The sequence below is a fragment of the Bradysia coprophila genome, chromosome X (genome assembly GCF_014529535.1).
Source record: "Bradysia coprophila strain Holo2 chromosome X, BU_Bcop_v1, whole genome shotgun sequence".
Lineage (NCBI taxonomy): Eukaryota > Metazoa > Arthropoda > Insecta > Diptera > Sciaridae > Bradysia > Bradysia coprophila.
In genome coordinates this window covers 1,486,554-1,514,469 of record NC_050737.1, presented here as the reverse complement: position 1 = coordinate 1,514,469, position 27,916 = coordinate 1,486,554, and the positions used below count along the sequence as shown (strand labels likewise).

The 27,916-nt window shown below is 33.0% G+C and overlaps 1 protein-coding gene across 7 annotated transcripts in view; it reads left to right on the top strand.

The window, feature by feature from the left end:
• The first annotated feature begins 1,908 nt into the window (after positions 1–1,908).
• LOC119082186 (beta-1,4-mannosyltransferase egh) overlaps positions 1,909–27,916 on the top strand; it is a 34,564-nt gene continuing 8,556 nt past the window's right edge. Inside the window, exons 1-2 of one of the 7 annotated variants that reach the window (XM_037191638.1) lie at positions 1,909–2,522; positions 25,529–26,410. In XM_037191638.1, the coding sequence (XP_037047533.1) occupies positions 25,532–26,410 (879 nt within the window). In that variant the 5' untranslated portion in view covers positions 1,909–2,522; positions 25,529–25,531. The other 6 variants (XM_037191630.1, XM_037191623.1, XM_037191665.1 and 3 more) reach the window with 6 other exon arrangements.

Genomic DNA, 27,916 nt, shown 5'->3' with positions numbered 1-27,916 from the left:
CAAAAATCATGGGCGCAATGTTTGTTCGCATCGGGCAAGCACTTTTTAAATTATGCTACAAAAATGACTTATTTTGAATTCATTGATCCACAAAATCAAAACTTCATTTTAAATATTTTTTTCAAGATTATTTCCAAGTCCGGTGCACATGTACAATGTACATAAACGTTCATTGCTTTTTGATAAAATTAAAAAAAAAGAGCACACACATTACGCATTTAATATATTTGCTCAAAGCCGACAATAACACGCCATACGTACGTACGTATTAATTTGACAAGTTCGTCAATCATATTCAGTCATATTTGTCAAGGTTCTGAAAGAACAGGTTAAGACAATCACGGAGGCAGGCGACACCAGATTTTATAAACGCACTCAGTACAGAATGTGGTGAAATCAACTTGAATTTTTTTTTTTTTTTTTTTTTTAAAAATTCAGAATTTAGTTTTTGTTTAGTTGCATTTTTCATATAAATTTCGCAGCTTTTGACGCAATTTGTGTGTCACCGAATTCGTGATCAGCTTTTAGTTGTCTTACCCTGTTCTTTCAGAACCTTGATATTTGTAACTTGCATCGGTACTCGTTACCATCAAGCCTATACTTTCGGTGGCACGAAAGTTCGATACAAACGAACTTTATATTCACTCTTTACTTTGTTAAAAACAAAAAATGGAAAAGAAACTCTTGCCATCTGTTTTGAGATATATTTTGTGAAACACAAATCAACCATTTAAATAAAAAATTCATTAGCAACTTATGTGCTAGGCCGCACATCTGAATGGCATTACACTATCTGCAACTTATCTTCGGTACTACAATGATACCCCCCACAGCGTAAGTAGTGACAGTAAATTGATGCTATTGGCACTACGTACTCCGACATGCGTAAAGGACTTTAGGGCGTTCTCGACGCATTAGCGAAAAATCCAACTCAAATAGTTACACTCGAGAGGTGGCATGGTGTCGCTGTTATCATTTCAACATGTCTAATTTTCCATATATTTTTGCAGTTTCCTTTGATCCAGCGTTACCAGCGATCTCTCGAAGAATTGATATTGTCATTTCATCTCTAAAAGTACTATTTTTTTAGTAAAAGTGCATTTATCTGTATTTAAGTTGAATTCACAGTCGTCCGTTTAGCCTCCATTTAGCTCTCAGTTTACATGTTGTTTCTATTGTTTAGATGACTTTTGCATTGTTTTAATTTGTCAAGAAAACGTCTAAAAAGCGAACGGAAAACGAACGACTGTGAACTCTACTTTATTTTTAACTTTATTGAAGCAGCAGTACACTTCGAAAATTATGAGACTCTCAAAAATAGTTCATACAGCTGTGAGGTAATGAGTAATTCAATTCAAAAATCAGAGCGAGAATTTCGAAGAACAGTTACATATAACCTTGGGGTACTTGTAATGAATGAATATAAAGTAGCCAGATATGGTCTAATGTCATTGCGAAGCAATGAATATAAACTACTTGGTATGGTCTAGTCTCACTACGGAGGACATAACAATTTCAAAAACGGATTCAAACGCACCCGTTTTCATATTATTCTGACATAAATAATGAATCGACCATACCTGGGTCGTATATTAATTGACCGCTGAGGACATATAACGATTTTAGTAACGGATTCTAACGCACTCATTTTCATATTTTGTTGACAAAAATAATGAATGCGTTCAAGTTAAATTGACCAATTTTGAAGAATCGGCCATACTTCCTTTGTACATTGATCGCTTGTAATTGCATATTTTCATATAATATAATAATGTTAAAATCGATACACCCTAACGTACGCTATAAATGTTGAATACAGTTCACTTTGTTAGAGCGCCACAATATAATTTTTTATGCGGTCATCGCAGTGCCCAGAGACAGTTGTCGACAGAGTATACAAGGAAAACCAACTTGACGAAAAAAAATCTATGTTTTCTCCCAAGTTTAAAAGCGTTTAAAGTGTCACACTAACATTTTGGAGGAGCTGCATATTGGTTGGGCGTTTGTAGTTTTTTTTAAAGATACGGTGGTGCGGCATTCTTAAAAATTATTTGTTAAAATAGTTTGAAACAGTTTCGCTCTCAACCAATTCGCAGTTAAAGTGAAATTAAATTCGGTGTTTCATTGAACAATCAAAAATATGTTATGTGATTGAAAAGGCATTTCTTTTTAGATAAATCATTTGACTGTATTGGGTGAGTGAAGGGGAAAGAAATCGAATATTTCTTTTAAAAAAATCATTCTGTTCCCAATTTATACTGAAGTGTGTGTATGATACACGGTTTGGGTGCTGATGGTAAACTAGTTCTGCAATTACCAATTATTATTTTTTTGTTGTTGTTGTAAACAATCGCAGTAATTCAGTGATAACATTGTTGCGGAACTCTTTGTCCATTTAAATATACAAAATAATTAAATCGCCAAACAACAAAATATAAATCGCCCGGGGGCTGCACCTCTCCTTCACCATTTTTTTCCGTGGTGGCTTCTTCAACGCAACACTGATCAAGTTTCCTTAAAAAGTAGGTAAGTCCATTGTACGTTTGATTTACTTTTTCATTTTCATTCTAATAATACTGAAATATGAAAGATGTGTTCTCAATGAACTAAATAGGAAAATAAAAAATCTAACGAGTGATGAAAGTCTCTTTGACAAACGTTTGTCAGGTGTATACTCTGTGTAAATACAATTTTATCTTGTCGTATGTTATAGTAGATATATGCAATGTTTATTCTCTTCGTCATGCAGAAATTATACGTCCAATGAAAATAAAATATTATTAAATGTATCGACCCGTGTGTAGGAAAATAGGTATGCAGCAGTATACAAACACTATACCGAAAGGTATGATAAATTATTAATTTATTGTATTTTTGTTTAACTCCGTTCGAGTAAAAAAATGCTCTTGCATCCAAGAACGGACGCAGAACGTATTCGTCATATAATATACGTGATTTAGCCAATATATAGAAAGAAGAAAAAGCTCCATTTGTAGTAAAATGGGCTCATGTTTCCATCGAACCGATGTAACATAATATTTAATTCAATCCATTCCAGTTCAATCTCTTCTCTCTTTTTATTTGACAAACAATGATGCACACGTTGATGACTGTTGACTGATACATCTTTAACATTATACAGACTTTGTTGATAAACTTTTTCTTCTTTTTTTGTTGTCAATATAATCAACCGATCAACGTTTGTTTTAAGCGCATTTCCATTACTCACCCAATCATATTGTATATGTAACATCGCTCGATAAACGATTATAATTTATGGCATACATTTTGTGTTATTTTAATTGAATTTTGCATTGTTTCGGTTTTTTTTTCGTTTTTTTCGTTCAGGCCACTTACCCTTGATATGGGAAAACTTTTATAGTGGCCTCAGACAACCGGAATAGACGTTCATTAATAAAATATTTTATTCCGATCGTAAGTTATTTAGTGGATTTTGGTGTTGGTATACGGATAAAGTTTCGAATAAAATTTGACATTTGAATTTTCGTCAAAACTTTGTCAACAGGGGGTGGGCGAAATATATTATACTATACAACATATGGCGAATTCCATGTGTCCCATAATTAACGAATTTTCGTTTTATAGCTCGAAATCTATAAGAATTTATTTATTCACAAGAATCCAACATGCTCCAAGAACTGTTTCCGATTTTGAGCTATTTTCGCTCTAAGTTTCGTTGTTTCGACAGGGTATGGAATGCTTCATATAATGATCGTAAGACAGAGAGGAATTAGTACGACGCGACGATTGGTTCCTATAATTTTCATTCAACAAATGAAAATGAATTGGACGACCAATTTCGTAGAAACTCGTTCGTGTAGCAGTAACCCAACGATATGTAATTAATTATTTATGTTGAAGGCGTCCTGCTATCAATCCTTCCGTTTCTCTCTTATTCTCCAACATTAATCATTGATTCAGGTCACACCCGTGCGTTGATTTTGTTCTCTTGTTTTTTGTTTTTGGCTATAATGAATACAAACAAAAAATTTGTTTAATACGCAAAGAAGTCGTTAGTTTAATAATAGGCTTTCCATTCCTATGCTAACAAATGTTTTTTCGGTGTTGGTCTGAATTTACCCGACGGTAGTAATATCGGACGTCTTTCGAGTCGCTACTTTTTTATATTATAAAGTTAAATTTGGGAGCAATTCCATATCATCTCATAGGTTTATCTCGGCTCCTTCGGCATCTACACATTTTTCATGTTCGAAAATGTCGTTTGTTGCAGTTTGTTGCAGTTGCATGAAAAACGTTGTATAATTTATAAGAGAGCTTATATGCATCCCAAGATATTGATGTTTGAAAATAATGTAATGCGGATAGCTAACGGTGGAATTTTAGCTATTCTTTGTTGAAATTACCTACCTAGAAAAATCAGTTTATCAAAAGTTCTTAACGTTTCACAAAAATACCTGAAATTTCTGAATTTTCTCAAAAATATCACAAATTTCTTAGAAAAATTCCCAAAATTTTGCAAGTTTTTTTTTTTAAATATTGCCGGTCACAAATAACTTGAAATAACTGAAATTATTCGGAAAAAACCGTTCTATTCCTTTGCAAATCTCGGTGGCTGAAATGTGTATGTACTATACTTATGTGTATAATGTCTTGTGAGAGTATCGATTGAAACAACTTTGTATTTTCAAGAAAGAAATAGCTGGCAATTAGACCATTTTGTCATGCACATTGTACATGGTATGTTCTTCCGCACAGAATGTATTTTAGTTGCATGTCGTAAAAGCACGGTTGTAAACGACAATTTGAGTTGTTCGAGTTGAAAAGAGCCAAACGATTGAAAGGTAAAGTAAAAAAAACAACATTGACAGCAGAACGTTTTAGTAATTCGATGGTTTAATTAGCGTCTCGATTAATTTTTTGATAAATCAAATTGGAGGCAAGTTACACAATTCTGTGTATGCATGACTAACGCATCCGATGAACATAATATACTTAATTTCCGTTTTACTAGTTGTATTGCATGCAACGAAAATACAGTTTTGGTTTAGATTCAACAATCACACTTCTGTGTTGCTCGAAACAATTGATTCTAATTTTCATCGAAGCGACAAGATCGATTTTAAAAATATGGTCACTAGTCACCGTTCAATGGTATAAAATTTTCACTTTCTCTCTCACATGGTTTTTTTCTGAAATAATCGTAGCAAGTGCCAAATAACCCAAAAGATTTCTTTCAACACCTGCACTTTCGCAAAAATCGTGAAAATATGCGAGAATTTGCAAAGTGAATGAATAATTGTTTTTTTTTGTCGGGCGCGTTTCCATCCAAATCACAATGAGCGAGTACACACGAGTATGTAATTTTGCCTAGATATAAAATTGTACCTAATTAAAGTCTCATCCATTCGGTAAACAACCATACATAAATAATTTCCACGATTAACCCATTGTCTCATGGATACAGTCGTATAATTAAACATTTTCCATTTTTCCACTTTGTCGTTACAGCAATGATCGCGTGTTAACAATTAATTTAAATAAATATAAAAAAAAAATTGTTTTAATATGCGCCACATATGATACACACATCATAATACAATATACGGAATGCCATTGAAAGTAAGTTCAAATCACTACGTTATAGTAAACATGAAACCATATTGCATTATTAACCAGCAACACGATTCACCCGTTATCGCATACAGACCATATTAACTGATATTTTCCATAGAAGAAAAAAAAATCCAAAATTAAATGAAATGAAAAAAAAATTCAATGAACATTATACATAACTGAAACATATGCGGGTCATTACTTATTACTGACGAATATAAATATTTGATCAATTTGAAATACAAAGCCGATATTTATCTAACCATCCATCATAGGCTAACAATAATATTGTTCTGCCATCACAAAAAATTGTGAAAAGAGGCCAACAGCAAATGAAATTATTTGAAATTTAATGTTTAAGTGGACTGGAAGTGTATCGTGTTATATGTGTATAACAACACCGGGTATGTACATTGTACAATTAACAAGAAATTGAAAAAAAGACTTTCGTTTTCAATAACGTTCATAGACCCATATGTAGGTAATAAGTATAACGTTCTTGCAACATTAGAAATATAAAAATTGAAAAATAAAATCATAAATTTATTAGAAAATTAAATGAAAGAAAATTGGAATTACCCCCGCCTCATCTGCTCAATTCTCACACTACATTCCGAAAATAGATTGCTCAGGTCTAAACTAAACACACTGAGCAGCGAAAAATGTATCTCCGAGCACTTACACATACGTTATGTACATACCATTTTGTATACACTGGTTGCATTTTCGTTTTAAAAATAGTTTTCATTTTCTCGAGAGAATGTTACTCTTAACCAAACGCCGGTTAAGTGTGAAATTATAGTGTGCATTGTTACACAGGGTATATTTTGTTCAGTGTAACCATCCAATCTGAATATATATATATATAATATACCCTTGACCTTCGCACCAGTCTACTATAAAAGAAGCTCCAAAGATATTTTGTAAAGAGAAATAAATAATAATAAAAAAAATCCGCTTGTATATTCATCGCACTGTTGCCATTACACTTTTTATTAACTCGCGCACTCAAGATTCAAGTTACAAGTTCAAAGACAATAAGTATTAGATTGTTGATGTTATGAATAAATCACATTGTATGGCTGTTTTTCGAAATGGAATAGAGGCAATAAAATATGTATTTTGTAAACAAGACTTGGAAATTGAAATATCTGGTTGGAGGAAAGGAAGAAATATTATGCAAATGAATCGAAAGTGCTTTTTTAGTTATAGATTTTCTGTACAAGCACTGAGCTCTGGCGCAGTAATTTTTTATATTATAATTTAGTGATTGCTGCAATTACAGATTTTGAACACGTTCGACTATTTCTTGGGAATCTATTGTAAACGGCTGGAAATAATTTGTTCTATTGACTCCTATTATCACATCAGCAGACAAAGTTTTCTTTGTATGTTCGTCACTTGTAAATTGAATTGTAATTTCAAGTGTAAATTGGATTGTAAAACACAAATTTCAAATTGTTAACAGCGAGAATAATAAGGCCACAATTTATTCATTGTACTCTTACAATTATCGGGATTTCCGTCGCTAGGAACTAATTTCGCAATATAAAAATGGAATGAAAAGTGTAGAACTATGCGGGATAGAGATGTTAGCTGGAGATTATGATAGCACTGTCTGAACATAACTTTTCAGAACAACAGCAACATCACTACATCTAACGCTTTGCCCTTCAAGTACACGAGTGACCTTTCTGACCTCCGAACGAAACTGAAAACAAAATTATCTTTCTCGATTAAAGGCACACATTATCTAATTTCTATATTTATTTTGTAACATATAAACTCTCGCCGATATAGTTTCACTGATTATACGATATGGTAACAAATAATAGTCATAACAAAGCAGAGAAGAAATTAAATGTATCCCATTACCGAAGCAGATCCATTTTATAAGAAAATGTGTAAATCGATTGCAATTTTTGGCATTAGGAAGCATTTCTCGTCGAGTTGTTTTTATCGTTTGATTTTCAAATAATTGATGAATTTTGTGTAATTTGACTTATTATTACGCTCGAAATATACTTAATTGAGCCATGTAGGAGCGCAATAATATATCGCACTTCAATTCGAGAGCGAATGCGCCATATGATTACAAAATATTTATGCAATTGGTTCAACCATTGTTAAAGCATTTAGAGTTTAGAAAATAAGGTACTTAACGTATGGAAATCTTTTGATGGTACTTAGTGTAAAAAGTGATTTTTGTTTGAATATATTTCCATCTGTATAGAAAGAAGAAAATGTTGAGAACTGCTTCAACGAATCCTGATTGAGAAGTTGAAGAGGCTGTTTCACTAGAGTCACCATGGTTCAAAAATGTGAATTTCAAGATATTGTACAATTATTCAAAATCTTTTAGGTTGAAATGTGACGCCTCTTAGCAAATTAAGCCCCTATGCAAAAATATACATAATATTTCAAATGTCTCACTGTCAAATTTTTCTGAGAATTTCATTGTGTCATTGCGAATTCACAATGACATTCTTTGAAAAAAATGACAGTGAGACATTTGAGATGTCGTTCACTGTACATCCATAGATTTATTAGATTCAATAATTTCAAACCAGATCAAACAATTCGTCTTGCGTTTCTTAGAAAAATGCCAATATTCTAAAGCCAAAATTTAATGTGATTGAAACAACATAATCTGCTACTTCTTGGTTTAAATTATAGTGTTTGGTACAAAATCTTTTACTTCAATAGTTTTAACAAAAGCTAATCTATGTAAGAGGAAACAAGCCAGAACGTTTCGCTTATTTGTCGTAGTCGTTGTCAGTAACAGATGACTAGCCGAGAACAATGAGTACGGCTACGAAACAAATATTGCAGTTTTTTATAGACAGACCGCTTGAAAATGTTCATCTGAAATTCTTGGGGCCCTAATATTTTTCGATAAATGAAAGCAATATGTCGTGCTGACAAGACCTATAAATATACAATACACACATTACAAAAAGAATTCGGCATCAAGAATTCATATTTGCTAGTGACGGAAATGTCTGTGTAGCCTGGTGTTGGTATTCCATTATTTAGATTGAAAAACTTCCATTCTATTCATTGACAGCAAAGACGCACGTCAAAAATGTCATAGTCGTGATAATTAGATGCCTCCCTTAGTATTTCTTTTTCTATCCAATTCTCAACCAAATAGTTTTGTTTCAAAATATTTTGCATTCTTGCTTACATGCTCAACCCCTTTTTTCCGCATAAAAATCGGAATATCGACGTAGACAGTATGTCTAGCAATTACCAGTGGATATTTGGTTTATCGTTGCATGGGCTGGCGGTAAAAAAATCCAATATTTTGCTCATGCAATGGTAGTTTCATTATATACGTCGAGCCCATGGCTTATGGTTGAGACATAAAACAAAATTGGAATTTCTATAATTCTATGCTAGCGATAAAGTCTTATTACATTCTATTGATTTGTTATCGCTGGTGATCCAATAATTGAGTAAATAATTTCATATATAGACGATAGACGATACAAATAGACAAGCGCGCATATATAGATACCTTCCAACGAAATATTTTTTTTCCTATTCCTATAAACAACATACTCGTTCTTTTAATATTTATTTTTACCATGTAAATATTGCGGCACATTTCATATTCATTAAACAAATGAAATTCCACCAAAAAATCATAAATAATAAGAATAAATAAAATAATAGAAAATAACTTTTAAAAGTACTTAAAGTGTGGTGGATGTACTTGAACATTGAACAATAATAATGTTTCAACAATGACTTTTTGCTGGTTATATCAAATAAATAATAATAAAAAAAAGTCAAAACAAAAACAAACAACAATTTGGGTAATTGGATTTTATGGAAATCATTTTTTTTATTAAATAATTTTGTTGTTGCAGTATTCACTGTGTTGTCTGTTGGAACGAAACGGAAACGAATCCTTTACATTTAGTTCCAAGGTAACAATAAAAAACCATATACAATTTTACAGTAATTATTATACCATCCGAAATTATGCTCACTTATGCGAATAATGTTTTTGAGTGATGATGGTAGAACCGATTCACTGAAACCATTTCAACAAAATTGGGATTTTATGTTCTTGTTTTTAGTCACTGATTCAATGTTGACAACCAATTTATTTCATTGAGAATTTTTGTGTTTATTACTCGGGATCAAAAAAAGACTATTCAAACACAGCACACAGCAAACAAAATTAAAAATGAAAATTTGGTTGGTTCTGTTGAATTAAATTGTTTTGAAATTTTAAGCAAGATCATACAGTTTGGCAGCGATTTGGTTTTTGAAATGAAAAGTCGTTGCGATTAGTCGTCTAATATGTGTCAGTATCAGTTTATGGATACACTAAATTTGTGTTGAATTGACGAGGCAATTGATCGAAATTTAATGCCGGGTTCATTTCATTTTTGATTTCATTTGACCACTTACCCTATTCCAATGTTACTGATTTTATTTAGAATATCTCTCATAAGGCCACACGGTTTGAAATCTATGCCAAATCTTTACACGATACCGTAAGTCACCAGTCTATTAGTGTTCGATACAAAATTGAATCACATTTTTCTGAAATCTTTTGCTTCTTTAAAGTAATAGATATTGTCCTTGTACTGGGTTCGTCGGTGGCAACCGTTTAACTGCATACTCTACTACAAGATTTGAACTCATTACGTAACTCCACGCAAAAGTCTAATTTGTGTAAATCTAAAAATTCAATTTTAAATCAACATATGAAGACTTTGAGAACAGAATTATTGCTCAGAATATTGTCTTCGATTAAAAATTTAAAATGAAACACCAAAAATTCAATTGAAACGATAAATTGAAGACATCGACGTCAACTTTAATTGTCAGTGTTGTTGGTAGTTTCATTAAAGCATACATATAGCATACACGAGACGCATTAAATGACAACGATTTTCCAGCCGAAAATAGCTTCCATTAAAAGCTTTTGTAAAGAACATTCCAAAGCACCACATAATAACATCCAAATTGCATCCAAAAATAGATTATGGTTTACAAAAGACAATCTCATTTTGCATTTCGAAGCCATATAAAAATAATGTTAAGGAAGGTAGAAACGCTTCAAAACCGCATTCCTTTAACGAAGCATATTTTAAAATAATTAGATTAAATGGGCGAGATCACGCAACGCTATGTATAATAATAATATGCAACGTTTTACGTGATTGTGTCGTCATTTTTATGTCATGAAAATGTTGATCTACAAATTAATGTGGTTTTATTGGAGATAGTTGTTCGGTTCGCTTCAAAAATACACAATCTGTTCAAACATCAGGTGTCAGTGAATTCAGGTTAAAATCTCGTTGTAACTATAGGTACACAATAGTTGCGCGATTAGAAGTATTTTTGTTTAAAGTAACCAGCCTAACACACTAACAGTGCGTGTAAATTACATGAGATTAAGTAAGCAGTTAATGTTTGTATCTCCTTTTAAACTTAATTTATCATAGTTTCAATGACCGTTGAGGATTGTACTTATCGGAGGCAGAGTCGAACTGGCTAACCTACTGTGAAGCTCGTAAAATTGAGTTTTGAAACTTAAACATTTTACTGTCCAGAATTGCCAACGATCCTTCGGGCGACGCCCAATCGCCCATTATGCCGAGTCCTAGCCTGATCGGAAGTTCCGCAAATGAGAAAGTGGATACTTGAGAAACAGCGTGTTGAAAGGATCCGAATGGGTAAACATTTGGCAAAAATATTGAACGTCCTCTGTGTATGACCCTCAGTATACATACTTCTTGTTACTAGTTTTGAAATATCAAACTGAAGTTATATTAACACACATTGCAATTGCAGATGTTCGATAGTAGAAATATCTAGTTACAGCTAGCAATTATAACGAGTATATGAATGTTCGACAGCGAGACCTTCGGTTCTTTTGTTACTGAAACGTAATAGATTGTTGCTGAATTATCGTTAATTATTGAAGTGATGACTGCGTCGATAAAGCACCGGCGTGAAATGACTCCTATATGCATGTCCGTGAACTGAAAATAAAAATTTTCCCATATAAAGGCGTACAGAGCACGAATCCTAACAGTTTTCCGAATGCTAATGTGTCATCGGCATAAATCAAATGGTATACACTAGGTATAATAGCATTGCCATGAGAAATGACAGAGTAACGTGATAGAGAAGAATAAAAAACCATCAGATCGGAATGCTCGAAGCGTTTTTTTTTGTATCAAATCGGCATGTTGAAAACAATTTTCAAATTTGATGTTGCGGTTACGCATGTATAGCTCGTTGTTTTTATACATATCGAAGTTATCGAGGTTCATTCAAAGTGGACGATGACGAAACTGACCTTAAAAGTGTGTACACATTTTAAATACGGTATACAATGCACAAAATAAAATTGTGCCCGGTAATGTTTCATCGAAAACGTACACTGACATTAAAATGTTGAATCAATTCAATTGAACTAAGCATAAAATTATCGGTCTGAAAAAATTGTGTGTATGGAAGTAAATCGTAATTTTTACGGACATTTGAACTGTTGGAAAAGTAACGAAGTGTAAATATAAAATTCAAACTAAACTGCTTGTTCAATCATTAAGTTTTATTTCGACTATCAAATGAATCAGTGTGATTTAATTACCAGCAATCGGATTCAAACAAAAAAAAAACGAAATGATAATTTCTATTTGATATGATTTATTGAGCGTTCCATTACGGCTAATTTGTAGCTACAAGCTTAAATAAACACAAGGACTGTTTAAATAAGCCGAAGTCTCGGCTCGCTTTGATGCCATCTCTCAGAATATTTGTTTCACTTCTATATAAAAAAAAACCGTTTCATTCATATGAATGAATTATGATATTCGATTGCGCAACAATACTTACCCTTATCTGTAGATAATGTACACAAGGACCTAGATTAATAGTTGAATCATTTTGTTAATGACATTGTTCGGAGATAAATGTTTATACATTCAGACAACTAATATAAAACATTTGAAATGCCACAATGTTGAGAATTATCACTCGGTCTAATTTCGGAATTAAGAGTAATATCGCCAAATATTCAGGCGATTTTTTTTAACTTTAGGAACAAGCGGTCTCTGATTTTAATGAGTGATAGCTCGTTGGATTCGCGACATATCGAAGCGTTCTATTGATAAGGTAAAAGAATAGTAGACGATAAAAAATGACTGCCGTTGTACCGTTCCAGATGCTTTTCCAGCTGTAGAGCCCTCAGAAAAAAAAGAAAAAATCTGCATTTTGGCACCAACTTTTTTTCCAAGACATCTATGGGCTTGCAATACAAAAGTACTGGGTTCATTTATATGTGCAACGATAGTGGGTGAGGCCAGCTACAACACCCCATACTCAGTTCCACTATATTTTTCGTGCATGTACTCGCACCAAGCAGTGCGTATACTCTACCTGTAGGTCTTTCCAAGGACGACATTTGTACAACATTACAACAATTTAAAATAATTTTTTCTTGAGTTATTGCCGAAAAACTGTTTTCGGTACCCTCTGATATGTCTTTACTTTTGAGAGCTTTTGACAGAAAATAATGTTTTTTTAGAAAAAGTGAAAGAAACGTGTTTCCTAGAATTGAAAGACAAATCCAACGAGCTATCACTCATTAAAATCGGAGACCGCTTGTTCCCCAATCGACTGAAGTCTTGGCGATATGACTCTTAACTACGTAATTAAATTAGTAATCACAATGCGGGTGTAAACGACCAACAGACATATGTAATTGTTCGTCTAAAAGTGAGACTTTGTCACGGTCACTTTGACATAATGGTTTCAATTGCCAACGAAAGTCTTGGCCGAAGAATGACTTCATATACATGCTTCGGGGACGAGAGCGAATTTTAAAATTTTTCTTGTGATTTGGCGCCTTTGCTTGCACTTACTTCGTTCGGGCTACAACCAGCAAAACTATCTAAAATCAATCGTACGAAACAGACACGCAAATAACCTATATCACTCCTCAATGTATGCAAGCTCAGTATCGTATCGAATTACGTTGACTGATGTTAGGACACTTGTATTGTATTTCCTCATTAAGTTAAAGTTAGAGAAATTACAACCAACAAATTCTGTCCTGTGGCATATCAAACATGACATAAAATGTTTGCAGAACTCCAAAATAAATTGTTTTCGTTGACAAGTGTGTCACATTTTACATACACACTCTACAGAGGTAAACCACCGAACCTTATTTTCATCACAAATAATTTTCCGAAAGCGACGTGCATAGTATGGCTGGTAATTTCCGATGAGTTTTTGTTGTTTTATGCCGTTGAAAAGCTTGATTGAATAAATTTTTGGTTTTTTTTCGATTAAAGTAAGATTTTGCTTTCGTATTCCACTTCAGATACGCTGTGATGTCTGATCAACGTCTTCTCATACGAGACAAGAACAAGACACCAAAATGAAGAAACAATTTTTTTTTTGTTTTCTTTTTTTTTTGCATTGGCATGCAACATCGACGAGATGTTGTTTCGTACATAAAAGTAAACCAGTTACGACATTGAGATTTTTTGACATCAATTAGAACAAAAAGAAAAAGAAAGAACAGCAACGTTAAAGCAAGTGAGTGGAATATTCTTGACGACGACCGTTTTCCCCATTAAAAATCAAAAAATAAAATGTTAAGTGATGAAGAAATGTTTGTTACCAACGGACTGTGTGTATACCGACAATTCTTTAGCAACTATAACATTCGTTCGTACAAGTTTCAAAAGTCAACATTTATAATTAAATGTAAAGTGAGACAAGTATAAATATATATCTTCGTCTATCAGATCGTTAAATATGCAACAATTAACGCGTCACAACAAAATTAATTTAAATAATTGTTTTAACACACCAGCCAAACTGAAATTGTTTCTGAAAAAGTTTTTATAACCATTTGAGATGGAAAAACCCATTTTGAACGATTTGTTGTGTTAACGTTTGGTTAATGCGGAATACTACATTTAATTACCTTGTATAAAATATCGTGTTCGTTCTAAATCTACGCCTTCACTAACGTAAATAGATGAAACAATTTAGAGCGATTTCGATAATAAAGACGTTTTCAAATTCTCCATCGACTTGAAGGGTTTACATCGAAAAAAAATTAAATAAAGACCGTTTGATATATTAGCAGCACGAGCGGTACATACATACAAGCTTCAGGACACACTCAAAATAGTCGAAAAACTAAACATCCAGTGAGTCGATGCGTTCTTTAAAACTGTGCCTCTTCAAAGCACAGGCTCCACAGTAAAAGCTCAGATTTACCATAAATATAAAATATTGGTACACGCATTAGCCAAATAGGCAAGATTTAAAAAAAAATAATAAATGAATGTACGCAGCCACATTCTTCGCATTATAGTGCTAAAGCAGTGAAATTTTATCTCAAATGTTAAGAAATTTTCGACATTTTTGTACGAATATTCAAACGATATTGCGTGGAAAAATTGTACATCAATGATATTTCTTTAAAAAAAAAAATAGAAGGGACGAATGTAATGCAACGGGATGAAGAGAAGCACCAGAGCATGAGTCATGAATTCTATGGCTCAATGTATAGCTTGGGTAATGATTTCTGAAAAGTTACAAAGTAGTTGTCCCCTACCATAAAGATTTAGCGGCGCCAAATAGTCTGTTTTCCATACCGATTCTGTAATCATGTGGACGTATTTATCACCCGCACTAGTAATGTTTTTTGTACCGCTCTTTCTAGGCAATTGCTACATGCCAGCATCGACGACCTTCGACCAAATTTGTTTATTCAATGTTGATTAATTAATGAAATTCTTCGTTGAAATCTGCTTTAAATATTAATTCTATTTTTATCTCATGAAATTATACCTCTATGTAGATTCAGTTTAATTAGATTATATTTTACTTGTGTTACAATGACACGTTTTTTGCCTCGTTATTTGTTCGATTCTACCAATGATCATGTGCTCGGACGATTTTTTTTTTTATTCCACAATGTGATATACAATGTATCATACAACGCAACATTAAGCTATCTAATCTTTGTCAGATCTCACGTTTGAAATTATATGTTATGTGAAAAAAGACATATTTTTAATGCGCATACATATACTCACGCATTAAACATATTTCTGATGTAATTTACATTATACATTTACTGATGTACTGTATGTACTGTATACTATTAAATAAATATTTCAAAATTAAAATGTACACGGCTATGAGAATGAGAAAAAAAAATGGTTTCATTACAACAAAACGACATAATGGCTCATCGTCAAAGTTTTAATGTGCATTCGACAACGTAATATAAATAAAAGTCGAGAAAAAAAGTCGTTGCTCAGAACACTGTTCGTCAAGAATAAATCAATTTTTTTTTTTAAATATTTTGCTAATTACCCATATACCAAACGTTTGGTTAATTCAAAGAATTCTGGTTCTGCGGTATGTGTGTGGGTGGTTTGGTGAGTCTTTAAATGATCTTTTTCGGGCTAACAATAAAAGTGTTTTTTGGTGAAATCCACTTTGATTTTTATAAATTTGGTTTCAAAAACATTTGTGACAATACGATGAACAAGCGTTGCAGATTAAACGAGTGGTTCCTCATTGGACTAAGCTCATGGTAAAATAAACTTAACATTTTATCTATTCGCTTTGAATAGGCAATGCACTGAACAAAACGATAGACACGTATTACCATTTTAAAATACGTGTCTACAAGTCATGAGACACATTTACTTGTGTTTCTGAGACTTTGAAGTACTAGATTTTCCATTTTTTTTTTAAGAACACACGCATCATAAATCACTTTTATCTAAAGCTAGTGAAACCATTGCATGGTTAAGTGGGAAGTGATATAGGTATTTATGGATTGAAAAACTGCGAATCAGAAAAAGTTTCTAATAGGTTTGTGTCGGGTGTATAGTATACGTATAGCGCGTAATACGTTCAGATGGAACTGTTTCTTCGATGATAACGCAAAATTTATAGCATAAACCGTTTGACGAAGGATTTCGCATTGCTGATAAATGTGCGAATGCGCTACGAACGTATTATATAGCCGTACATTTACCGGCTATAATTTTGCTGCCAAGATAAGTGAACATTGACGAATTGTAAATTGAATTATTTCAAATTCAATTATGTAATTTGGTTTTGAGATAAAATTATGTAGTGGACGGTTTATCGATTCGTCGAATCAAAGACAAATTTGCCTAGTCAGACACATTAGGAAGAGTATGGATTTCAAATAAAGAGTTGCTGTTGTCAATATTTACATCCTCGAATTTTGTAAGTTGATGCGCATTTTAAGTGCATTTAGTGATGAATTTCAGATCGTTATCAAGTAAAGTGGTAGCTAAGGGGAAATACTTCCAGTTCCAGATCAACTGTTTCCATAACTACAGGTTGGGTTTTCCCGAAAACAGTTTTCTTCATTACCGATTAAAGTCTGAAAAGTCTAATGTCTAGAGTTCTATCATTCCGTGAGCACGGGTCTAATCGATATAGTGAGCCGTCACGAGTTGTAAATTCTCGAGAATATTCGGCTTTTCGAGGTATGTAGACAGATGCTCGATAGCTATGACGACCTACAACTTTCTCATTTTTGTGTCTCTTCGTTTGTATTAAAGTTGTTGATCTGAGTCTCAGTCTGAGTTATTGATCTGACACTCAATAAATGGAAAGTTTTCTAGTGCCACTAATACGGTTTATTGATTGTGAAAAGATGCTGCAAAAGTCTTCAGTCATCTGTCTTTGCCGTCTTATCGTAGCAACGCTCAAAGGTTAATTACAATTGTAAGGTACCATTTAATGTAGACACCTCTTACGTACGCATTTTTCATTTCGGGCTTAGTTTTATCTATGTGAGCAAATCATCCAAAATAGACTACACTTATCACACTACCATACTCCAAAATCGTTATCTCAATTTTTTGGTTAGGTCATCCAAAATACATTTTTTTTATTTTACCTTTATGGCTTTCCTAAGAACAATTGTCAAGTCTGATATCGCGTCAAATAACCTATATAAACGGTATATGGACATACATTTGTGATATACTAAAACATTAGTTCGAAATAATTTGTTGTTGTTGTTGTTGTATATCGACTTCGTTACACTCAAGTAGATTGTTACATAAGAACAATAAAATCTTTGAAATTTTTCTGTAAAATTTCAATACAAATTCTAACATAATATTGACGTGTATTTTGAAGATAAAAAAAATACACAAAATATGTAGTGGTTTTAGAACAAGGTTGATTGTTTCGTACCGTATATATTTATTGTATACGCTCTGTTGGCTTATCTGGTGCTGAGCGATTTTCGATACACTAGACGACAAGGTAGTGATCAGTTTGTGAAACATCAATTAAGAGTTAGTTGTTCGGGAGAGTTGGGTTGAATAAAAAAAAAACTTGGATTGGTTCGCGAAGTGTTTACAGTTCGATAGTTTTTTTTTAATTTAATTTCATTTAACAAAGCCGCTATGAGCTGTTTGTGTCTGATTAAATGTAAATTACTTAATCTCCTGTTAGCTATCAGAGGATTATTCTGTTTCCGATTCGAGGCATGTTTCTACTAATTTATTTTTTGTTATTTTTCCACTAAAATTTTCATAAAATAAGAAATTAAATAAAAATTTACTGTGACCTCTAAATGAATTTTATCTGCAAAGCTCGTGTTTGGTGTTAGGTTTAGCTGTACTCAACAATAGTTCAATCATTTCGTACTTTTTTTTTGTTATCTACAGAATTTCTTATCTTACGGTATTAACTTACTCAGCCAGTGCGAGAAATTTACTCCTCGTCGAAATATTTATGTAGTTTCACTAAATGAAATGGGATGTGTGTGACCTTACACCGATATCCATGGCAAATTAATAAATAACAAGACTGAAACAGGTGACTGAACTATGTTTATGTACGGTTTGATTGTCAGTTCTCTGGGAATGTATTTCGGTTATTTTATTTCGTTGTGAACGCTTTCGTGTGCTATTCTTCATAGTTATTTTTAGTGAATAATTTTTTAATAATATTTTCCGCTTATCTTTTCAAATATTACAAATCTCAAATTGCGCTCGAAACTATTTTCAATTTTGATTCAATTCCCAGGGATTTTCCGAATCTTGATTAAATTCCTAGTGATTCTCCGACGAAAAATTTAAAAATCCGACTCTTGTAACAGTTAGCATCACAGTTGTGAAATTGCAGTGATTTTTTTCCGTTACCTAATTGTTCGTCATTATTATCATGATTGAGACATAAACGTTGCTATCACTGTAACAACTTGATTGTAACTTGAACAAATATCAAATAGATTGCAGGTCTGAGACGTTAGCTCAAAGGAATAAAGGCAAAAGCAAGATATCTCAAACTTGCTGATACAAAACAGACTGCCGGGTATGTGGAATTTAAGAAAAAAAAATTGGCATGGTAACTGAAACCAACTGATTTTTCTTCAGGGAATATAACCGTATTGTTTGAATTTAGGTAATCACGGCCAAAACTTAGTTAGTGTCACTGACTTCTGGATAAGTTTACATAAATATCCTACATAGCTGTCACAACATCCGTAAATTATATATTTTCGCATAATGAGATGCCACATTATTCCGCAATGTTCACTGTCGAATTATTTATCAACGAAATGGTTTTTTACATAATCGACTGTCGGTTATTTTCAAATGACAATAAAAAATAAATTTTGTTTTTTAATTGAATTGACGAAATGTATGAGTTGTTTAGTTGGAAAATTACGAACCATTACTTTACAGACGCATCATTAACTCGTCTAAACAATTCAAAAATTACATGTACGCCAAACACATGACAAGTGTTTATCTTCTACCAGAGTTGTGACGATTTTCATGACGTAACGACCATATTTGACGATTTCGTCATTACCAGTTTTTTTTTCGTACAATTCAGTTCTTCGTATGGGAAGAGAAAAAGTTTAAATTTTTAATAATCTACAAGAAAATGGTTTCAACAACGGCGAAATTGAATACTTGATATCATTGATAAGCCAGTTCAAAATAAAATATTTTAAGTTTGAATCATTAAAATGAATAAGCCTTTGCTACGTATACTTATCACGATTGCAAATTTGATTAGAAAGTAGTTAAAAAAAGTAATAATTTTTACGACAAATTAATGATTGTTCTAATTGTATGAGTCAAGATTATTACTAATCAGTTGTTTGGAATTGTTATCGATTGTAATCTTCAACCTACTGAAGCACAAATAACACTTCAACGCGTTCATTTCAAATTTTTTATTTTTCCCTGCGGTTGCAGAACCATTTTTTGATTACTTTGCTGATATCTACACATCACGTTCGGACATTGTTAGTTCTCACAATATAAATAATAACATTTTTGTAATCAAAACGTAAGTGTTGATAGTGTTCAGTACGTTTCTTTGTTTTGTTTCCGTACATTGGACGGCGATTAAATGTTTTGCGGAATTTCAATTCTGAATTTTTAATCGATTCAATTTATTTCGAATGGTAGTTGTCATGAATTTAGTTGTTGAAAGTTTTTTCAATTTCAATTTAAAAGTGATTCAATTAATTAAAAGAAATTTAGAAATTGGCGATGAGAACATTGCCAAAAAAAATCATTAAATGAACTTCAACCAATTTATTGTAAATCCATCGGTGTTGTTTCCACGGTATAGACATGAAAAAGTTGAAATGTAACTTTCGCCCAACGTCTGTTCTGTTATTATCAATTCAATTAAGCGTTTGTATAGTGGAAAATGTTTTGTTTTGCATTATTATGATTATCAATTGCATAACATGATATGTGTATCAGTAACACGTTGTTCAAGTGCATTTTTTCCGCACACGTCCTAGTTTGTATCTATCTGCCTATTCTATGATCATTAGACTTTTAAATTTATGTCTCACTTCTTCCTTCGACTGTCTAGTTAAGTATTCTGTCACTACACTATGAAAGACACAATTGCAGCGAAATGAAAAATTATCTTGTGTGAAAATGCTAATGTTGAAGCATGCATGTGGATTTAATAGTTATTTATGGAACAAGTTGTGAAAAGTGGTTGTTTTTGTCACTAGATGTGAAATTGTCAAACGAAAAGAGCGAAAAGTTTACCATTGAAATGATGCATGAAAAAGTGAACATTTTGCTTCGGAACTGCAAAAAACAGATTTATACCATAGAATATGGTTCCACCGAAATAAATAACGCGTTGTTTCAGTTGGGTGTTTTTTTAAACATAAAATTTGCATTTTGAAATGTTTCTATTGCCGAAAACGTGCAAATACATTTCGTACAGCAAATAACCTCGATAAAAGTAGATAATAATACGGTGTACGTGCACACATATTGTGTGGATAAAAATTATTTATTTTTGTTTTGGCTCTTTGATTCTGAGTCATAAATTCACTCCTTTGTTAGTGGAATATGCGAAAATTGTTTTTTTTTTTTTTGCAAATGCAAAACACCGTATGAAGACACCGATATTGTATACGACAAAATATTCATCGCATATGTTGGGATATCGTAAAGGTATATTAATGATAAACGGCATGTGTTTCTATGAAGTGTTTCGAGTGAGAGTAGTTCGTAGAAATTATTATATGTTCTTGGAACGTTAGTATCAGTGGGTAGATGGTAATGCAGATGGAATATACATTTACATGAGTAACTAAACAAATAAACAGTTAGAGAAATATTTTTCAATTAACCAGTGTTTGTTGAAGAAAATGTGTTCAAAAGGAGCAAGAACTAGCTGAGAATACCAAAATGTTTATCTATTATTTAGCGTCACTGCTAGCACAAAACACAAAATTTGCAATCCTAATTTTTTGGTCACTTAGCCTCAAAATTGGACGGACAAGAACATGTAGGTCGAGATGCAATACGAGTCTGAAGTTTACTGAATTAGCATATACCATTTTGGATAGACGTATGACCATCACATTTCTAATAATAAATTCTCCCACATCATATTGTAATGACTCTTTTTTTGCCGCTGATTTCCATTCAATCGAACCAGATCCACCAATTCTTAAAGAGTCAACTTAATTTGTATGCACGAATGCTTTTTACCGATTTGTGTTGAATCTGTCACACATACAAAAAATCACATTTCGCATTATTATAGATATCTGATCACAAAATCATTTTTATTTCACACGACACATTCGTGGTGTGTAATTTTATGAATTTTTTATATTGCAACAATCGCCGCAGTGGCTATGGCGTTTAATTTTTGTTCCATCTAATTGCCATTAGAATACATGTTCGATTATCTTCCAGATCATTTTTCCACTATAATACCTGTACACTGCCACCCAACGAATCGGTTGATTAATCACTTGATTATTATTTTAATAAGGCGTCCGTGCGGACTATTTTCTACATTTAGTTAAACGAAATAATTGTGTATAGCATATAATTCATCATAACCACAACCTTTTATATCTGATAACGATCAATCGTTATAATCCTTTAATTGGCTATTGATGATGGTCCGATGTTATTTATGTTTGTCGAACAATAAATGGAAATTATGTTGAGTGCATTAAAAGCGGTTTTATCTGCTATCAATCCTGGTTTAATTGTAGTTTTGATGTCTGATTTATCGGAGAAATTGAAAAACTTATTTACAGCGAAACAAATTTAACTTTTATGTTTATAGAACAAATCCGTTACGATAGATAAGCTGCTTCCGGTTGTGAGCTCGATTTAATGACCATTGGATATGACGTAGATAGATCGCTAATATTTACAGGATACACACTGGATCATAATTATTATAATTATTCTCAATGTTATTAAGTCAGAATCTCCGAACTTTCATAATTTTTTAGAAATTCGATAAACATTTCACTGCTTAGGATGATAGGTAAGAATGCAAGTAAAATTTGAAGAAACTGAAGTCGTATCCGATCGATGCTTCTCTTCAAAGAATAAGGTGATTGATGGGTCGACAGATGCCGAAAGGATATGATTTAAAGAAGAACTAGTACGACTGATTGACTTTCATTTATGTCGAATCAGAGTAAGCAATTTCTTAGTCTTATGGAAACCGCAAGCTCATCACCACACCATACAAATCTGTTTAAATCTGATTTAATTTGTTAACTTCTCTTGATCAATATATCGGATTAGTGATTTGTGTTAAATCTATTACTTCATTCGTTTTAACAAAACATATTAGACCAAGTTATCTTGGGTTTATCGGTCTATTTTAGTCATTGCATTGTCGACTGCAGATGATTACCCGTTTCTGAAAAGTTACGATTTTAACCTGAATCTGGTTACTTAATAGATGTAGCTATTATAATTTATTGCAATCAAACCCGAATTTTCGTTATAAAAATTTGGCACATATCGAAATCAGCGTCCTTGGACGTCATTAAAATAATAAATAATTTCTCGGGACTCATCTACATAATCTACATTCTAAAAACATATCGCCCAAAATTAATTTAAACGATCTAAAAAGAGATCATTTGCCGGCTGGTGTGAATGCTACCAATGATAACACACAAACCATCTACAAGAATATTGTACGTGGGTCAAATTTTTTGTCTGACAAGATAAAGCACAAAACTTAAATTAAAAAAATAATAATAATTCACAGTCACACAATGTTCTGGAACAGCTGCAATTAAACATGATGTATTATATCGTAAGCATGGGTTCATCTCAATTCAAATAAATTAATAATAAATTGAAACTATGAAAAGCCCACTTAAAAAAAATTATCGAATTCATGATGTAATTTTAACTGCTGTAACGAAGAAAAAGCAATCATTTCTCCATTGAAATGTTTTTGGTTTCGTCGATTTTTAATCGACTTTTAAGATTTATAGCGAAAGTAGTTCAATCAGTTTTACGGTTTTCTAACAAATTGTTGATCACAGAGCACTGAAAAATAGATTCGTCTTAATCATGTGAAACCGTAAACCATTAAAATAATCATTAAAAAAGACGACGAGAAAGAGAAGACGAAGAAGAGAAGAAAAAAATAGAAATTAAATTAACATTGAACATGTTTTGATTTGAGAGTTGAACGGAAACGAAAAGAAAATTGTTCGTGTGGAATCATTTCGCTTCGGAAAAGAAAATTCTTTATTTATAGTACTTAGCAGCTATGATTAATTATGGTCAGACTGACATCGTTACAGTACAAAGTCTAGCGATTATCGTTTTGCTTTATCCAGTGCCGTCTCTAGCCCCTTCTAGGGTGGGCCCTAAAATTTGTAAAAAAAACTGGTTTTTCCTTAATTTTCCCATTTAAAATATGTTTTTCGGTTTTAAGCCCACTCTGACATTCCCTTTCTGGATACAGCCCTGTTTATGGCAACAGCAATAAAAAACGTAGCGATGATAAAGCGGTGATTGCTTCCGCTATTTTTCTCCTAAAAATTCGTCATTAAGTCGGAAATTCTGAATAATTTTGCATTCAAAAAATAGTTTTTTTTTTCAAAACAATTGTGGTTAGCTTAAAATACTTTCCGGTTAAAATGTGACTTGAATTAATCTTGTGATGAATTGATAACAAATCAAATAATTCCACCTATGATTGATTTAATTGATGCGTATAAATGTTTATGACACAATGTTTTTCCGTTGAAAACTGCGCCAATATAGGTGCACGTAAAAATATCACTCGTATCGGGCTTTTGTTGAGGACACACTCAATCCGTATAGAAAACAACGGTTCTTTCGTTCGGTTGTTGGTTGTTTTATTTTACAGCAAGCAAGTACGCGTTTATAGAAATCAGAGTAATGGAATTACTCAACGAGTATAAACGGTCTAAAGGCAATTTCCTTTCCTTCCTAAAAGAAATAAAATCTTAGTGCGTTTCCAAATCGAAATTGTCTTTGTAGTGTGGGATCGCACCAGTCTCTGAACCAGTTTGGACGCCTATGGTTCTTTAATTGAAAATTGGTTTTGGGAATGAAAGAACAATATGTTTCAGACTACTGGCACATGTCCACCACCCTATGTACAAAGTACATTCTATCTTCATTTCACCCAACGACGTCATTGAAATTGAACGGAAATTGCACCTAAATTGAACGGAAATTTTGCAACTGATAGCAAGGAAACAAACCAAAGTCCAATGCATTAGTTGAACATTTGTAGTTAATCTCTGGATTACGATAGTACAAAAAAAAGTTAATTTATCAGCGGGTGTACTTTTCATACAAATTCGAATTCTAGATTTTGAGGTATCTCGGTTTCTCTTAAGAAAGCATAAAATCTCTTCTTGATGCTCAATAGATCCAGTCAATGGGCGAATACGATTTCAAAAGACCTATGACTTCTGTATCAAATCTGGCCTGTAATCTGCATCGTGGAATGATTGTGCAAACCCCGACGCTCCTATTGCACTTTTAAAACCTAAAATGTAGGTCTGCCACATTTGATTAAAGGGGGAAATTCATTCATTGAAACTGAATTTGCAAAACTCAGAAAGTGTTGGGCTATTCAACTATGAATTGCGACATCAAAGATGATTCAGAAAATAATATACAACACACGACACTTTGAATCGTTTTATTATTTTCTCATTAGTGCGATTATATTGTATAGATGTCGGTCGTCTGAGTTATCGTGTAAAAATGTTTTTTTTAAAATATATTTTCCGATTATACTTGATATGTTGCTTGAGTTATTTATAGAAAATAGAGATATCCCAACCTGCCAAGTACAATATGAATCATTATTATTGTACTTTTACAATGGTTCGCATTAATCATGCTCGTATAACGAGGTTGATTCTTTTTCGGTGTGTATTATAGACATTATTACAATTTATAAAGTTATATATACAAAGAAACTGAATCGTCACAAAGGTGAATGGACTTAAAAATGGAAAAATTCACAGTTTTGTTTTGTTATGTTAAACTTTGCGAAATTCCTATTCACCGTAACTAACCTTTGTCCATTTTTGTCGTTTTTTTTCTAGATAATGCGACTTTATCACCGTATCGCCAAATTCCTGTCCTCGCCAATACATATTTTGAATGGAATCACCAACAATACGAACATGCATTCAACATCAAAACACTTTCTGCACTGTACGCTGCTGTTCACCGTTATCCTGCTGTTCGAACTGTTTTCCGGCGGCATTAAAATTAATGAAAATTCGTTCACACTCGTCGATCCATGGACGGCGTATGGTGACGTAGCAACAGTCATTTTATATTTACTGAGGTTTTTAACGCTGCTTACGTTACCGCAAGTTCTATTCAACTTTTGCGGTCTAGTATTTTACAATGCATTTCCGGAGAAGGTAGTACTGAAAGGTAGCCCACTATTGGCACCATTTATCTGCATTCGGGTGGTGACACGTGGAGATTTTCCCGACTTGGTAAAAGCGAACGTGGCACGCAATATGAACACATGTCTGGACGCAAATTTGGAAAATTTTCTGATTGAAGTGGTGACGGACAAAGAAATAAACTTGGCTCAACATCGGCGAACGCGTGAAATTGTTGTGCCGAAAGACTATAAAACGAAGAGCGGTGCACTGTTCAAATCACGTGCGTTACAGTATTGCTTGGAAGATTCAGTGAATGTACTTAACAACAGCGATTGGATTGTCCATTTGGACGAGGAAACGCTGTTAACCGAAAATAGTGTTAGAGGAATCATTAACTTTGTACTGGATGGAAAACATCCGTTCGGTCAAGGCCTTATTACTTATGCGAACGAAAATGTTGTTAACTGGTTGACAACACTAGCGGACAGTTTTCGAGTAAGTGACGATATGGGGAAATTACGACTTCAGTTCAAATTGTTTCACAAGCCGTTGTTCAGTTGGAAAGGCAGCTATGTTGTAACTCAGGTAAGTCTTTTGTTACATTTTCATTGTTTCTATTTTATTTGTAATACCAACCAGGCCCGTCCCATTGCGTTTGTCTGCAGTACGAGAAATTTTGCTGTTATAAAATGAAATTTCTTTTCCCTTTTTCTGACATTGTACAGGCACTGATCGAGAAGATCTTAGATATTGAACGACTGCGCCAAGTCGGTATACGGTTTTTTCATACGTCTTTTTGATTCATTCATCGGTTGATTGATTTGACCCCTATAGATTGACCTTCAAAAGATTTTACTTCTCCCATGGGATTCACCTCAATCAATTTGATTTTCTTGTACTAGCCAGCTACTCTGTTATCGTTATCTGACTCGATTAGAGGCGAAAAAGATTATTTACAGTTTGAGTCGTTCCTTGAGTTCGACCTATTTTTTTCCAATTATTTCTACCTATAGCAAAATCAATACATAACTGCATTTCAACCAACGCTTAACAACGATCTCTTTCAATCGTAATCCTGAAGTGGCAACATTTATTTTTTGAGAAATCTTCATATCGTTTTTAAATATAGATTCCACTGGCCTGTAGAATCTTATCGAATAACAAGGTGCTATCAGTACAACAATTATTCATAGCAGCAAATACCACGAACGTTATCAGCAACATCGATGATGTTTAATTATAACGAACCCATCCAGTATCAATACGAAACAATGACGACTTTAATTTCAACATTGTTACTCATATTAGGGTGTATCGACGACGGTTGCATAATGAAGATTAGCGGACGATTGAGGAAAAAAAAACTTTTTATTTTTTGATAAAATTGAATGAATGATAGTGAGTCTCTTTAAAAGTTGCTTGTGATATGTAGGGATTGTGTGTGACAAGAAAAAACATGTGACCTTCAGCCTCTCCGCAAACAGGGCCGGACTGGCTCCCAAAAGGCGCACTTGTGCGATGAGTCGAAAGGCGCAAAAAACGAAAACTTATTATTTAGAAAGAATATAAGCATATGCTCTCTTTCAGCTGTTACTTGCACAAATCCTATACATTATTTCGGATACAGTTTGTTATGCTACAGTTGGAATTGGTAAAAGTACTAAATTGTTAAGTATACTACGCGAGCAGAGCGAGCGAATTTTTTTTTAATGAACCGTTCGAAGCTGAAATTCTATTGAAAACTTGCTTAGGATTAAAATAAGAATTATTAGAAAATTACCAAATACATTAAAAGTGAAAAACGCTAATAAACCGATTTCCCTGATTTTTTAGTATTCTTGTGATGAATCGCCAAAAAAAGAAATTGTCAAGAAAAATCCACAAAGTGTAAAGAAACGTCAGAAAAAGGAAGAAAAGCTAAGAAATGGGAAAAAACGCCACGAATAGAAAATTTTTCTTTCTGGCGTTTCTTCACAATTTGGCGATTTTTTCTGGCGATGTAACAAATAAAAAATGGTCAATCGACAAGAGGAATCACCAAACGCAAAAAAAATCGTCGAGGTGTGAAAAAACACAAAAATGATTTGTTTA